Here is a 13,655-nt window from a genome sequence, read left to right on the forward strand (position 1 = left end):
TAGATCTTCAGCATTGCAGTCATGATGCAAAGAGGCGATGAGCAGTTGTTGTTGATGTTTGCATCTCATACAAAGTTAGTTGAAACAACGACAAAACCACTAGCGGAACGAGGTCCTTTCTGACATACATAGCGCACACAAACAAGAGACGCAATCAACAGTCTGACAGATAACCCCTTGATGATGGTCAGGTCAGTGCTCGATCTCTACGCCAGTCAATGCGCTCGCTCGGTATTTTGATGTCAATCATCCACACCACAGGCATTCAGAGGCCCCCTAGTCCACTCCTGTCTCCTGTCTGTACTCAAGAGAATGAGTCTCAATGCACGTCAAGTTGACGGAAGATTGAACCGGGCGATCGAGTCAGCCAAGACACAATTGCAGTACGGTGCGGTGCGGTATGAGTGCATTACCTGAACAGGTGTTTGGTGCGGTGATCCAAGCGCCAGATCTGATACTGACAACGAGAGACACCCGACTGATGACCATGATTTATACGTACAGTGAAGTCCTTCACAAGTCTATGCTTAATGTGCTTGCCCTTCTCGAGTCATCATATGTGGGGTTTCATCAACCAATCACGTCTGTGAGCTTTGAGCATGAGGGACACTGTTTACTTTACTTCCTGCTTTGTACGGTAGGAAAGGAATACTGTCATTGACATCGTGTACGACGCGTCGAGCCGAGTCGCGTGTGTGATCAAGGAGATTGGATCAATGTCCATGTAAACATCCTTCTCATCAACTATCTATCTGCCTAAAGTCACCGTAAACTTCCCAATAGACATCTGTGACCTATATATACATATACATATACTCACCCATCCCGATTCATACCTCATAATCCAGAAGGAAGCTTTAGCGACAAACATCGAGGTTCTGAGGACTTATTCTTTACTGAGACGAACAACAGGAACACAACACCGAACAGGTTCAACCCGTCCGTCCTTCCTTCCTTCCTCACTCTCCTCTCGGCTTGTGATAGAGTCATAAGGTGCGATGGGTAGAGAGCTCATATCGCTTCAGGTGCGTTATCAATTAGGTAAATGCGTGACTCTGCCAATAGCTCATGTTCTGCGCATCGTTATAGGCCGGTCAAGCTGGTAATCAGAGTGAGTATACATCCTAACGAAACATCATGACCAAATATGCTAACTTTGTCGTCCCGTTGGATCTTCCGTTCGATGAAATCAGTCGGCGCACAAGTGAGTCATCGACAATCACATCATTACCTGCGGCCCTCGTCAAATAATGTCATTACACTTAACTGATGAACTCGCTGCATTTACAGTTCTGGCAAAAACTCTGTGCCGAGCATGGTATAACACCGCAAGGGAATCTCGAAGAATGGGCTGCGGATGGGAGTCAAGGTGATAGGAAAGATGTGTTCTTCTATCAGGCGGATGACGAACATTATATACCTAGAGCTATATTGATAGATCTGGAACCTAGAGTGAGTCGACCACACCACAAGAACTTACTGATGATTATGATTATACTGATGGTGATTGTCGATATAGGTAATAAACAATATCCTCACCTCACCGTTCAAAGGTCTATACAACCCTGAGAACATCTACGTATCGAAAGATGGCGGAGGAGCGGGAAACAATTGGGCTCAAGGGTATAGTGCAGGGGAGAGGTTGTACGATGATTTGATAGAGATGATAGATAGAGAAGCGGACGGAAGTGATAGCTTGGAGGTGAGTCGGTATTCACCTTCATCACTTTCACAGTGCTTCTTGACTGTAGTCATACTGATGGACGGATTGACTCGGTGATCAGGGATTTATGCTTCTCCACTCGATAGCGGGCGGTACAGGTTCAGGTCTAGGGTCGTACCTCCTCGAGCGACTCTCTGACCGATTCCCTAAGAAACTCATCCAGACGTATTCGGTGTTTCCCGAATCTTCAGACGTAGTGGTTCAACCGTACAACTCCCTCTTGGCGATGAAGAGGCTGGTGAATAACGCGGATAGCGTGGTAGTTCTGGACAATGCAGCTTTGACGAGGATAGCGGCGGATCGATTGCATATACAAGATCCGAGCTTCGTGCAGACCAATCAGTTGGTGAGTCTCCTGCGTAATTGAAAGTGCAAGGTTGAATGCGGGGCAATTGGAATGATTTACCATCAGTCATAGGCGATATACGGGCTAATGAATATCGTGTTATAGGTATCCACCGTAATGGCTGCTTCCACAACCACGCTTCGATATCCCTCATACATGAACAACGATCTCGTCGGGATTATCTCCAGTCTAATACCCGCCCCTAGATGCCATTTCTTGATGACATCGTACACACCATTTACAGGTGATGAGATAGATCATGTGAGTTGACTAGAGTCTTCAAGCCATTACCTAAAATCATTCTATAGTTTCACATACCCATCTGAAATGTCGATACTTTCCTTCTGGAATACATTTGCTTAGTTACTCTCCGCTCAATTATGTCTCAATTATGTGAACCGCTTGTTAATGTGATGTCGATCCATCGTTAGGCCAAATCAACTCGTAAGACCACCACTCTGGATGTGATGCGCCGACTGCTCCAACCGAAGAATCGAATGGTCTCAACTATCTCTACCAAGTCTTCCGCCTACATCTCATGTCTCAACATCATCTCGGGAGACGTCGATCCTACAGATGTGCACAAATCGCTGCTGAGAATTAGGGAAAGGCAATTGGCCAATTTCATTCCATGGGGTCCGGCCAGTATACAAGTCGCCTTGACTAGACGAAGAGGTGGTCCAGCGGGGGCAAGTAACAGAGTCAGTGGAGTGATGATGGCTAATCATACAAGTATAAATTCTGTGAGTAGTGATTCTTTTTTCTACCACCGGAGATAATTCAAGATGCCATGTGAGAGTCATGTTTCACTGACGCGTGATCTGTATAGCTATTCAAAAGGATGATACATCAATATGATATGTTGCGTAAACGAAATGCGTTCTTGGAGCAATATAAAAAAGAGGAGATCTTTGCGAATGGCCTGGATGAGTTTGATGATGCTAGACGAGTAGTGGCGGAACTGCAAGAGTGGGTGCAACTGAATCTAGAACCGGATCATCATGTCGCGTAAAATGATGAACGCAGAGCTGATCAGATGTTATTACTGCATCAATAGGGAATACGTCGCGGCTGAAAGTCCTGATTATATCGATTATGGTGGAGAATAGGCGAGATATACTGTCCCAGGGTGTAATGGTAATAACGCAATATATAGAGAAACTCGACAATTTAGGTTGATTTTTCCTCCTATCATGATGACTGAATGTATAATATGTATGACCACCGATCATTCCAGACGAATGCATTTGATTTTTCTCCACGAGAAGAGCTTGCAACATGCCATCTATGTTTTTGAAAATGTATACATTCGATTTTACTTTTATAGACAACTTGATCTTTCCCTTAGTTCTTCTTCTGCGACACTGATACTCCTAGCATACCACCTGGTTGCAGATTAATTCCCTTAAACGGTGTGCTTACTTGATGGATCAGCGGTGAATCTGAGATAAGGCTATGTATGATTCGATATGGTTCGTCAGTAATGAACATGATCTCAATAGAAGCATGGGTTTTTGAACTCACATAAACGGTCTTTACATCATCCCCAAACAGTTCTTTCACTTTTTCACCTTGTACCGAGGGATGTACAATTACATCATCACCCTTCTTCCAATTGGCGGGAGTTGTAATCTTGTATTTATCACCTAATTGAAGGGAATCGATCACTCTCAAGATTTCAGGGAAGTTTCGACCGGTTGAAGCTGGGTAAGCCAAGGTCAATCGGACCTTCTTCTCTGGATCGATGATGAAGACAGTTCGGACGGTGAAGGGGATACCCTTTTTATCTACGTTAGTAGCATCGAGATGATCGAGCATTCCGTAGAGCTCTGCTACCTTTCGATCTTCATCGGCGATGATTGGGAATTCGAGATTAGGACCGTTGGGAGAAAGGGCATCGATATCTTTGATCCAACCTTTATGAGAGTCGGCGTTGTTAGCTGAAAGACCGATGAGCTAAAGAAGTGAAAAGGTTAGGTCAGCTGAAGTCTTGGTCTTCCCTCAATTGGTAGACGTGATATGAGATGTGTAGACGCACCTTAACTCCTCGGGATTTGAAATCGGCGTAGGAGAGAGCAACAGCTGAAAGCTCGGTGGTACAGACTGGGGTCTGGAGCGAGGTGAGAATAACGATCAGTGATAGTTCAATAAGCTGTTCTGATGTTTACGAACACACTCACATAGTCATCAGGGTGAGAGAAGAGGATGGCCCATGATCCACCTAACCACTCGTGGAACTGTATGAACAATCAGGATCAGTAAGTCAACACGTTTTGGTCATTCTTAGCTGGTCACAGACACTCACATCGATCTCCTTGGCTTGTCCATTCTCTGAGACGGTAGTCTGGAAGTTGGGTGCGATATCTCCTAATCTGACGTTGACCATTGTGTTCTATGTGTCTTTCTTGGATTGATATGTAAGAAGGAAGGAGTAAGAGTGATAGTATTGTGAGGAAAGTTTGAAAAGACGAAGGAGTGGTCCAATGGAACAAATCGGACGACTATATATACACTTTGGGTAAGAGTTGATTGATCGATGGATCGCACGTAAGGTCATGTCATCACCTCACATCACCTCAGCGTGGTGTGTGTATTCCAGATGAATCCGAATAACTTGAATAGGTGCGATATGGCGTAACGTCTCTTGGTACACATTGAGATGGCGCAATCGATTGTTAAGAATATCGGTCATCCGATTGAGAGATTGCCAATCCTAATCTGATAGTGATGATCCACTTGGAGCACCACATGGGGAGGGCAGGAAACGGATGATCGGAGGTCACCGCTCCCTCCTCACTCGTGTCCCGATGGTGGAGGTAGTCCATCCTGAGATCGATGAACGGTTCATCTTTTGATTTTTCTTGTATCTGTATTTGCTCACCTTTAATCAGCTTTTTGGGTAAATCACAAGTAGAGGGAGTCAAATCAAGAGAAGAAATCCGTTTCAGGACATCTCAAACGTCATCCGTCATTCAACTACGGTATCGGATTTCTGTTTTTGAGCATTATCGGTAAACCATTCTTCAACTCCTTTAGGAATCGGGGATCGTCAAAGGATAGGTTAGATACAAAGGTTTTGCTGGTTGTCGGTGATTGCCAGAGTCGAAATTGGTCAGGTATAAGATTCCCATAAATCGGTCTCATCAAGCGGTCTCAGCAATCCGATATTCTCAGTACATCATAGAATAAACAAGATATAGTAATTGACCATAGGCAGGAAACAAAACAGGAAGAAAGAGCATACTAGTCAACGAATTTATAATTATCAGAACCTACAATAGTCATCCCTTATTGAACAGAATCGAATCAAAATGTATACAACCGAACACAGACCTATTTCTCGGGAAGTCCGATTCGCCTCGATAGTTGACGATCGACCGAAGACTCCTACTCCAGGAGATTACCTAAACTTTGAAGAAGATGTGAAATCGAGTACCGAAGTTGACCTGAGTAGCTTACTATCTCAAGCTCAAAAATATAACGATCAAGAGAAATCATCTCTAAACACGGACTCGGATTCGGTATATAACGAAAATCGATATAGGAAGAAATGGGAGTTGGATGTAGCTGTACCTGCTACTGCTTTCGGAGGTATAATCAGATTTGACGATGATACAGTTGATTATAGATCTACTATAACCAAAAGAAGATCGTCACCACTTAGTCTCGGTCTAGGGATGGATGGTGCCACCCAACCACCGAAGACCGCTCCATTACCTCCTTCAAGGAATACATTGAATTTTCAACCGTTTGACGAACCGCTCACACCCCAACATGGTCAAACATCCATACTGCAACCTCCGCCTACTTCCACCAATCATGGAGCAGTTTACCTTCACCCTCCACCTACAGCAACAGCAGCTAAGATAGACAAGCTGAGCTTGGATCCAGTAGATAACGTGCAAAAAGTCAAAAATCACTTGGAAGGTTTGTCAATCCATTTATCGGGATTGTTCGATCAGGTGAATCAGATTGAAGAGTTGAAAAAAGAAGTGAAGTATTGGAAAGATGTCTGTCTGGGCTTGGAAATTGGTAAGAAAGATCTGGAGGTTGTATTGACTCAGACACAAAATCAACAGGTGAGGGATCACATGTCCGTCAACACCCGTTGAGGATCCCGCTGATATTTATGGTGTTGGAAGGTCGAGTCGAAGTTCACAGCCGTGTTGATTGATGGAGATAATTATATTGTAAGTGACGAGTTGGAAGCTTTGGCGATAATCGAGCAACCTAATTATGCCCTGTCTTACATGGGACAGTTCCAAGAGAAATACCTACAAGCAGGATATGAGGGAGGTCAAGAAGCGGCTCAAGTTCTGCTTAGGACTATCAAGGAGAGGAATTCATCTGAGAAGGTGATGGTGCAGGTATTCTTGAATAAATCGACGCTGGGAGCAACCTTGATCAAAGTGGGTATGAACGAACAGTATAACTCATTGGTATGAATAGGCTGACCCCCAAATTTCGGCTTCTTAGAATGGTATTATCCAGACTTGGGCAAAATATGATCGATTCTGGCAAGGATTTTCATCGATAAGTGGGCTCATCGCAGGTGAGGTGTCACCTGCCATCCAAGGGAAACAGATCGCTGAAGGGTATGTTTTAGTGTGCGATCTGGGTTCAGGTGGAGAGACCGCTCAAAACAAGATTGACGGTGAGTCCGTGTTCGAACAAAATTCAGGCAAATGGTGAAGAGGAAGCTGACTCTGGCATTTTAGAGTATTCCAGATTATTCATCGATAGCCCACAATGTGATCAGATAGTAGTAGGCACTTCGCCAAAGACATGTCCAAGATCGAGCAAGTAAGCCATTTCCAACTTCATTATCGTCTATGACCGCTGACAAGCTTACCTTGCCTTTGTCAGCACGTATCAGGGCTATGCCTCAGAGAAGGTTTCGGTATCATCGCTGGATGCCCCATTGCATCCAAGTGAACATCGAATGATCGACACACCGAGATTATTCCAGACTACCGAGCTAGTACCGCTGACAGCGAAGCCAGATCACGCTCATACCCATCTCTTAGAACATATTGAGGAATATCACTGGTCGAGCTTCGACCCGAGCGAGAGTAGATTTGGTAGACCTGGTAAAATCCATGTTCCACCTGTTCCGGCTTTATCGAGCGACGAATTCTCACCAAAGAGAAAGTTCAAGAAGACCAACAAGTACAATAAGGCTGCTGCTGAGCAGGTCAGAAGGCTTGACCCTAGACCTTGTCATACGTGAGTCATCCTTATACTGTCATGGGAAATTCTGAAACTGGCCTTGTTTACTGATTGCTTCGATGATGTATCGACATAGTCACTATCTCAGTGAGTGCAATGCGCGGTCATTTAATTTTTCACGGAAGGAGGAAGGATGAACCTGACTGTCGTGGTTTATTGTCGTGATTTCACTCATATAGGCGAATGGGGCTGTCGAGATGTGGACGCATGTTCCTATGGTCATGGCTATCGTAAGCAGCTTATCTCCATGATAAATTGAATCACCTTACAGTCTAATTGTCTTTCGCAGATCTGTCGAATGCGCAACTGAACGAATTAGCTAGAATGGCTAAATCAGTCATATGCCCTTATATGAAAGATGGACGATGTGAGTGCGATTTAGACTGTCGTCAATTTTGATCCGGGAACTGTATCGTTGACAATATAATTGGTGGATAGGTCGATATGATGACGAAGATTGTGTTTATGGGTGAGCAACATCAATCTTTCCGGAGCCCAGCTTGTTTGACTCATGAGTAGACATGTATGTCCAAACGCTGGCAAATGTCCATTGTGAGTATGACTTGATGTATCCGACAGAATTCTCAGGCTAATCCTGAGAGTTTGGTACAGTGGCGATTCGTGTCGGTTCCATGCCATTCCCCACGGACATGGTGAACTGGACTGATCGTTGAGAATTGAGTGCGAGGAGAGTCGGATTATCTGTTGTCGGTCATATCATTAGCATCATATACCGCGTGTCGTATCATCAGAAGAGCACTTTCATCATATTGCATTTCATATACATATCTGATGGATTAGCATTATACCAAATTATACAAGGATATCATTTGCATTACTAAAATTTACCTAACGTTTCTCATCATATCGTTAAGAATAACTTAACATCACAGTTCTGATCTCCTCTTATTCGGAAGTGTTTCAACCCGAACTACTTCCACCACTAGATAGAGCACCCCAATAAGCCAGCCTCTTCCCGAACTTCTTCCTTTTCTCCTGAGGTGAGTCGTCAGGCTGATCTCGAAGGGCATGAGGGGGTTTCAAAGGGAATTTGAATTTGCTATTTCAGGTCATAGTCAAATAGATCAGCATCAGACCAGTCAGCGAAACACTGTAGGTTCTTTATCCAAAGGGCTGGTACAGTATACCTGACGATAAGTAATGCGTGGAGCTGCATATCTAACCCACCAATGCCCCGAAAAAGGTTTCCATCTAATATGTCTTTCCTCTTCCCCCATCACATGATTGCCTTGTTCATCTTTTAGTCCCGTATTGGTAGATCTCTCAATACATAATCCACTATCTTCTTTGTATAGCAGTGTATCTACAGCGACTATATGGGTGTTAGGGCTATGTCCCAAAAGGCATTCCCGTCGAGACTGAGCTGTATTCGATGAGGGATTTACTCACCTCTCTCTTGATAAGACATTCTCAAGTTTTCAGTATTGCTGTGTGATGCGAATAACTTAGTAGAGGTGGCGAGGTGGACTCGAAAGTACGATGATAGCTGATTATATATGCATATTCACTTGGCATTCCGTTAACCGGGAATCATCAGTGATGAAATAGCCTGAGAAATAATCTAACTGTAGATTCAGATTAAGTTGGTCCTCGAGCCGGCACGGGACGTAGATCATTTTTCAATCTGGATTTCTGCGGTTACGTCTTGCGGCAGAAATCGAGAACAAGATAAAATTCAGATGTAGCCAAGACAAAGCAAAAAGAACAAGCGGTAAAGTCAACTACCGTGATGTACATACTTAGACTTCACATCAGTCGCACTCTGATTCATACATCGTAAAATACTACCGCTATTTAATTTACGACGTAAGCTCTTCCTCGGTCAGATTCCACCTGGGAAATACTAAGATTGGTCTTCCACGTGATAAAGGAGAAAGGACGACAATCTTATCTTGGAATACCCTTTCTGGACGATGCCGGATAACCGGAGGCTATGATATGAGTACGATCCATCGATCAAAAACATCGTCACATTCCATTCCAATCTAACATTGAGATGAAAATGGCTGTGCCCATCAGAACATGCATATAAGACCGGATGCTGTGACCTAAAAAATACGGTAGAACAAATACCTATTCAGGCGAGACGTTCCTTCTTATCGCCACTTCATCACAGAACAAAGAGATAGAACTTATTCGCTACCTATAACATCAAAAGATTGTATATTGAGCTTGAAAGAAGATGTACAGGATCCCATCAAGTCGAGAGAATAAGTTTGTCCCGCATTCACATATTGACAGATTATATCTGATATGTGTTTGCCAGAACTCATGCCCTTGATTCTCAGTACAAACTCTGAGAAATACAGTAGCTCTCCAGATGCACTTCGGGAAGGACAGACTAAGAAAAGAAACTGGTGTATCTTTTCCAGAATCTAGTAAGCAGCCTTTACTGAATCCGCTGCAGATGAGACTTGGGAAACGGCTCAAATTGGATCATTGACTTGTTTGCGCTGACCTTATCTGTCAACACCTCTTATGAGCAAAATCTGTTGTCCTTCATCAACGAACGATCTTACTTCAGGACAGAGGAAGAAGATGAGAAGAAGAAGGATGATGATGGGTGCTGGAATAGCTGCTGCCGTCACTGCGTGAGTTCCATCTCACACCTCGCATTGCAACTCTCTTCATGGACCAGGTGGCGGAGCAGCGCGTATTGGTATAGAAATTTTTCTGTGCATGTATGTATGTAAGCATCTTCTTGAGATTATTGTAATCTTGCTCTCTTCAGGTGCCAGACGGAGCTTCCGATACTGTATCACTCAGCAAGCACTTTCGATCGAATATAGACCTCAACCTCCTCCAGAAATTCACTCCCGTACCAGACTCCGACACCACTCCGACAGGGTACTGATGTTGTATAGCCTGATACATCCGTTTGCATAGATCCTCTATGTCCACCTACTGTCTCTTTAGCCAGCTATCAGGTCAAGGCTTTTGATCGTCTTGACAAAAGCCTCGCCGAGACTGCTGAGATACAACAGAGGTACACTTACCAATCAATCCTTTTACAGATATTGGACAAGTTCCGAACAGCTACAGTTCTCCCCGAATGTTGGCAATCATCAGTCATCTCTGAATGGAGATGGTATTACAAATATACACCCACTGTCATATATCATATGTGTTTGTACATATATCGTCATCTGTATTGCAATACTTCTCAATAGCGATACCTACAAAGGTTCATCCGAACTTGTCCAACCGGCAGCACTGCCGTAAAGGTACTCTAGATTTTACCTTTGTACTAACAGTATGTCTCAATCGGACGATACATCCATATACACATCTCCTTTACTCCACTATAAGAATCATACCCGGCTGGAACGAAGGCCAGACTTACCTTTGTGGCAAAGTACGATGGAGGGTTAGGGTTCTCGGTATGTTGTCATCCCTATGAACCGGCGGTTCAAGATGAAAAGGTATAAAAACCCTTCGATGTTGGGGGTCGACTATCATACTGTAATGCAGGACTATAGTCATCGTGTGCAGTAGAATTCGCTGTATACTGTGTAGGTCATGGACCAGTGGCAACATTGTCATTAAGCCAGACTAAAGCAAAGCAATCCAAATTTAGACAGACCTGATTGATTTGAAGCCAATTGCATAACAGCACAAACGATGCCTTCTCCTTCATCAACCCATTCTAGAGAAACTGGTAGTGGCTCAACTTCCAAGGGTAGTAAATGGAGAGATCCCAAATTTTTAAAACAGATCAGAGGCGGATCTAGTAATACTAGATATTCATCTCAAAATGATACCTCTCATTCGACCCTGAACCAAAGTCATAATCGGACATCACCCGTACGGGAAGAATCAATCACGATAACCAGGACGACGAGTTATGCGAAAGATGACAAAAATCATAGCACACAAAGGCTCAACGGTACCGGCACCACTGTTCCACACAGACCATCAGTATCTAGAAGAGTGTCCAGCACGGAGTATGCAGGACAAGGACATCCTATGTCCAGGCAAGTCTCTAATTCTGGTTCAAGCTCTCCACCAGGTCAAGGTCATGGTCTTCATCCGTATTACTCTGGAGTACCACTCTCTAGACAAGCTTCCATTTCTAGCCAACAACCTTCTGCTAATGGTTATGGAAATGGCAATCCTGAAAGTCGACCATCGATCTCACGCCGAAACTCATGTTCCAAGCACCCCAATTGCAAAATCGATGATAGCTCAGGCAAATACACTTTACATGTATTTTCAGCTCCAAGGGGGGAAGCTAGAGAGCCAAGTATCGATAGACATTCACGTACCCGATCGAGAGCTAGGGATCATGAAGATATTTCGACACCTTCTAGACGGAGTCATGATCCCAGAGGTAGATCATCCTCAAGGGTATCCGCAAGGTATTCACCGCCAGATCGCGAATACGAGTATGGAGGTGGACGTGAAGAGCGTAACTCACGGAGAAGAGGGGACTCTAGAGGACCAAATTATCAACTTCCTAATGGTAGTTATGATAGTCCACCTAGTCACACACCTCCATCCAGACCTTCTATCGATCATAGACAATCATCTTCTCAGGCTCCTAATGCTAATGCTAATGGATACGATCGCGGGTATACTCAAAGGTTCTCAATAGAGAGTTTCAATCCTCGCACGATGGACTTGATTAGATTCCGAAGAGATGGAGGAGGGATCGAAACTAACATAAGAGAGAGATTTGACGTTAGACCTAAATGGGTTTATGGATCTACGACGGATATATTGAGAACTTCACCTAATCATTATCCAATCAGGACTCCGGATGATAATTTGGTTTGGCGATCGAAATGTCCTCATACGGTGATTAGGAATCATTCCACGGTTTATGGATTGTGTATATTTGACATGGGTATCGAAGATGGTGGCTGACGATTGATTTTGTTTGTCGTTGGTGAATTGTTTAGGATGGGAGCAATCGACCTGAAGAATGTAAGATCCTTCACACCAACCTCGACCCATCCTCAATCTCCATTACGCCGATTGCCGATACGGACCATACCAACTATTCCATGTGTCTCATGTCCCCTCATCATCCTTCTATCAGAGGTGCTGAGCTGAATTACGATACGTCTTCAAACACTTTAGAAGCTAAAGTAAGAGCTGTAGAGAATATTCAGCAAGATATGGCTAATCGATTTATCGAATGGTCAAATACCCCAGGGGGGAGACAGAGATTGGATTTGGAAAATGTATTCATGGCTGGGTGTGATAGTTGGATGAATAGGAAAGACAGGTTGAATAGATATAAATTGGAAATTAACGGTACGACTAAGAATACGATCACCAACGGTAATGGTCATGTTACTAGTGCAACAACTTCAATCAGTGTTGTTAATCCAATAATCAAGAGGTTCAAAGGATTATCAACAGGTTTGGAAAATCTTTCCAAAGGTTTAGAACAAATAACGAGTAATGTTACCACTCGTACCACTACTACCAACCCTAGTAATGGTATTACGATACTCGATAGGTTGGATAGGGTTACAGCAGGATTTGAGAATGAGGTAAATAAGAATTTCGAAGATATGAAGACCCTTGCGGTTGATAACATGACTGAATTGCTTCGAGAGAAAAACACGACGTCAACCCAACCTACTCAGATTTCAAGTCATCCTCAAAATACAATTAAAGGGAATGGTAGTAAAGTGAGGTTTAATTTGGCTGATGAGAAACATCTGAAAGATACTTTAGGTAATAGTCTTCCATCGACTGCGTCCGTTACGAATACGAGTGCGCAGCCGCCGGGATCAGGATCAGGATCGGGATCGGCAGCAGGAAGAGCAGCAGCCTTGGCTACTAGAACTGACCAATCTTCGAGGTTCTTCAAAGATCATTTCAAAACTATCAGACAGTCTATCACCGATTTGATCCAATCGAATCAGGCCAATGCTAAATCCAATGGTGATAGCGGGATGAGTGCACTTGGTAAAGACCTGGATAAGATAAACCATCAAATGGTCGAAAATCAAATTACAGTTGATAGTCTGAAAGAATCCGTACAGAAAAGTCAAAACGGCTGGATAGACAAGATTGATCGTGAATTAGAAGATATTCAAAGAGAGGAAGAAAGATTGAAAGTGTTTAGAAATATTTTATTATCTTGAGTTTCGATTTGACATAAGTACTCGTACGAGTAGGGCTTTGGGCTTGAAACTCAAGACTGGAATCTCAGTAACTCATCATTGAGGTTGCGTTCTCGGTACTGTATATACTCGTAGGTATGGTGATTCACCTCGGTATGCATGCATTTCAGAGCATTAATTGAAAGACTGGATTTATAATGTTTTGAGTATCCTGATATACTAAAATATCCAAAAAAAAGGCATTGTTCTTACTACA

General features: G+C 43.5%; 5 protein-coding genes across 5 annotated transcripts; 3 read left to right on the plus strand and 2 right to left on the minus strand.

Moving 5' to 3' along the window:
* Window positions 1-998: 998 nt before the first annotated feature.
* On the plus strand, window positions 999-3,178 carry I203_106085 (tubulin gamma chain; the record flags this gene model as incomplete). Its single annotated transcript, XM_019147855.1, has 10 exons — window positions 999-1,025; window positions 1,090-1,111; window positions 1,194-1,204; window positions 1,291-1,452; window positions 1,520-1,702; window positions 1,785-2,069; window positions 2,175-2,330; window positions 2,501-2,812; window positions 2,899-3,038; window positions 3,127-3,178. 10 exons carry the CDS (start codon window positions 999-1,001, stop codon window positions 3,176-3,178), a joined length of 1,350 nt encoding a protein of 449 aa, XP_019002773.1.
* Window positions 3,179-3,474: 296 nt separating this feature from the next.
* On the minus strand, window positions 3,475-4,455 carry I203_106086 (uncharacterized protein; the record flags this gene model as incomplete). The annotated part of the gene is made up of 5 exons (XM_019147856.1): window positions 3,475-3,522; window positions 3,594-4,025; window positions 4,108-4,179; window positions 4,250-4,306; window positions 4,375-4,455. 5 exons carry the CDS (start codon window positions 4,453-4,455, stop codon window positions 3,475-3,477), a joined length of 690 nt encoding a protein of 229 aa, XP_019002774.1.
* A 925-nt stretch (window positions 4,456-5,380) lies between these two features.
* Window positions 5,381-7,965, plus strand: I203_106087 (uncharacterized protein; the record flags this gene model as incomplete). The annotated part of the gene is made up of 13 exons (XM_065517897.1): window positions 5,381-6,148; window positions 6,212-6,259; window positions 6,329-6,478; window positions 6,546-6,621; window positions 6,676-6,723; window positions 6,788-6,872; window positions 6,936-7,295; window positions 7,375-7,385; window positions 7,478-7,528; window positions 7,588-7,665; window positions 7,737-7,767; window positions 7,818-7,850; window positions 7,911-7,965. 13 exons carry the CDS (start codon window positions 5,381-5,383, stop codon window positions 7,963-7,965), a joined length of 1,794 nt encoding a protein of 597 aa, XP_065373201.1.
* A 254-nt stretch (window positions 7,966-8,219) lies between these two features.
* On the minus strand, window positions 8,220-8,727 carry I203_106088 (uncharacterized protein; the record flags this gene model as incomplete). Its single annotated transcript, XM_019147858.1, has 3 exons — window positions 8,220-8,358; window positions 8,487-8,631; window positions 8,709-8,727. 3 exons carry the CDS (start codon window positions 8,725-8,727, stop codon window positions 8,220-8,222), a joined length of 303 nt encoding a protein of 100 aa, XP_019002776.1.
* A 2,213-nt stretch (window positions 8,728-10,940) lies between these two features.
* I203_106089 (uncharacterized protein) lies at window positions 10,941-13,420 on the plus strand (the record flags this gene model as incomplete). Its single annotated transcript, XM_019147859.1, has 2 exons — window positions 10,941-12,116; window positions 12,221-13,420. 2 exons carry the CDS (start codon window positions 10,941-10,943, stop codon window positions 13,418-13,420), a joined length of 2,376 nt encoding a protein of 791 aa, XP_019002777.1.
* Between the last annotated feature and the right edge of the window lie 235 nt (window positions 13,421-13,655).

The sequence above is a fragment of the Kwoniella mangroviensis genome (genome assembly GCF_000507465.2).
Source record: "Kwoniella mangroviensis CBS 8507 chromosome 1 map unlocalized Ctg02, whole genome shotgun sequence".
Taxonomy (NCBI): Eukaryota; Fungi; Basidiomycota; class Tremellomycetes; order Tremellales; family Cryptococcaceae; genus Kwoniella; species Kwoniella mangrovensis.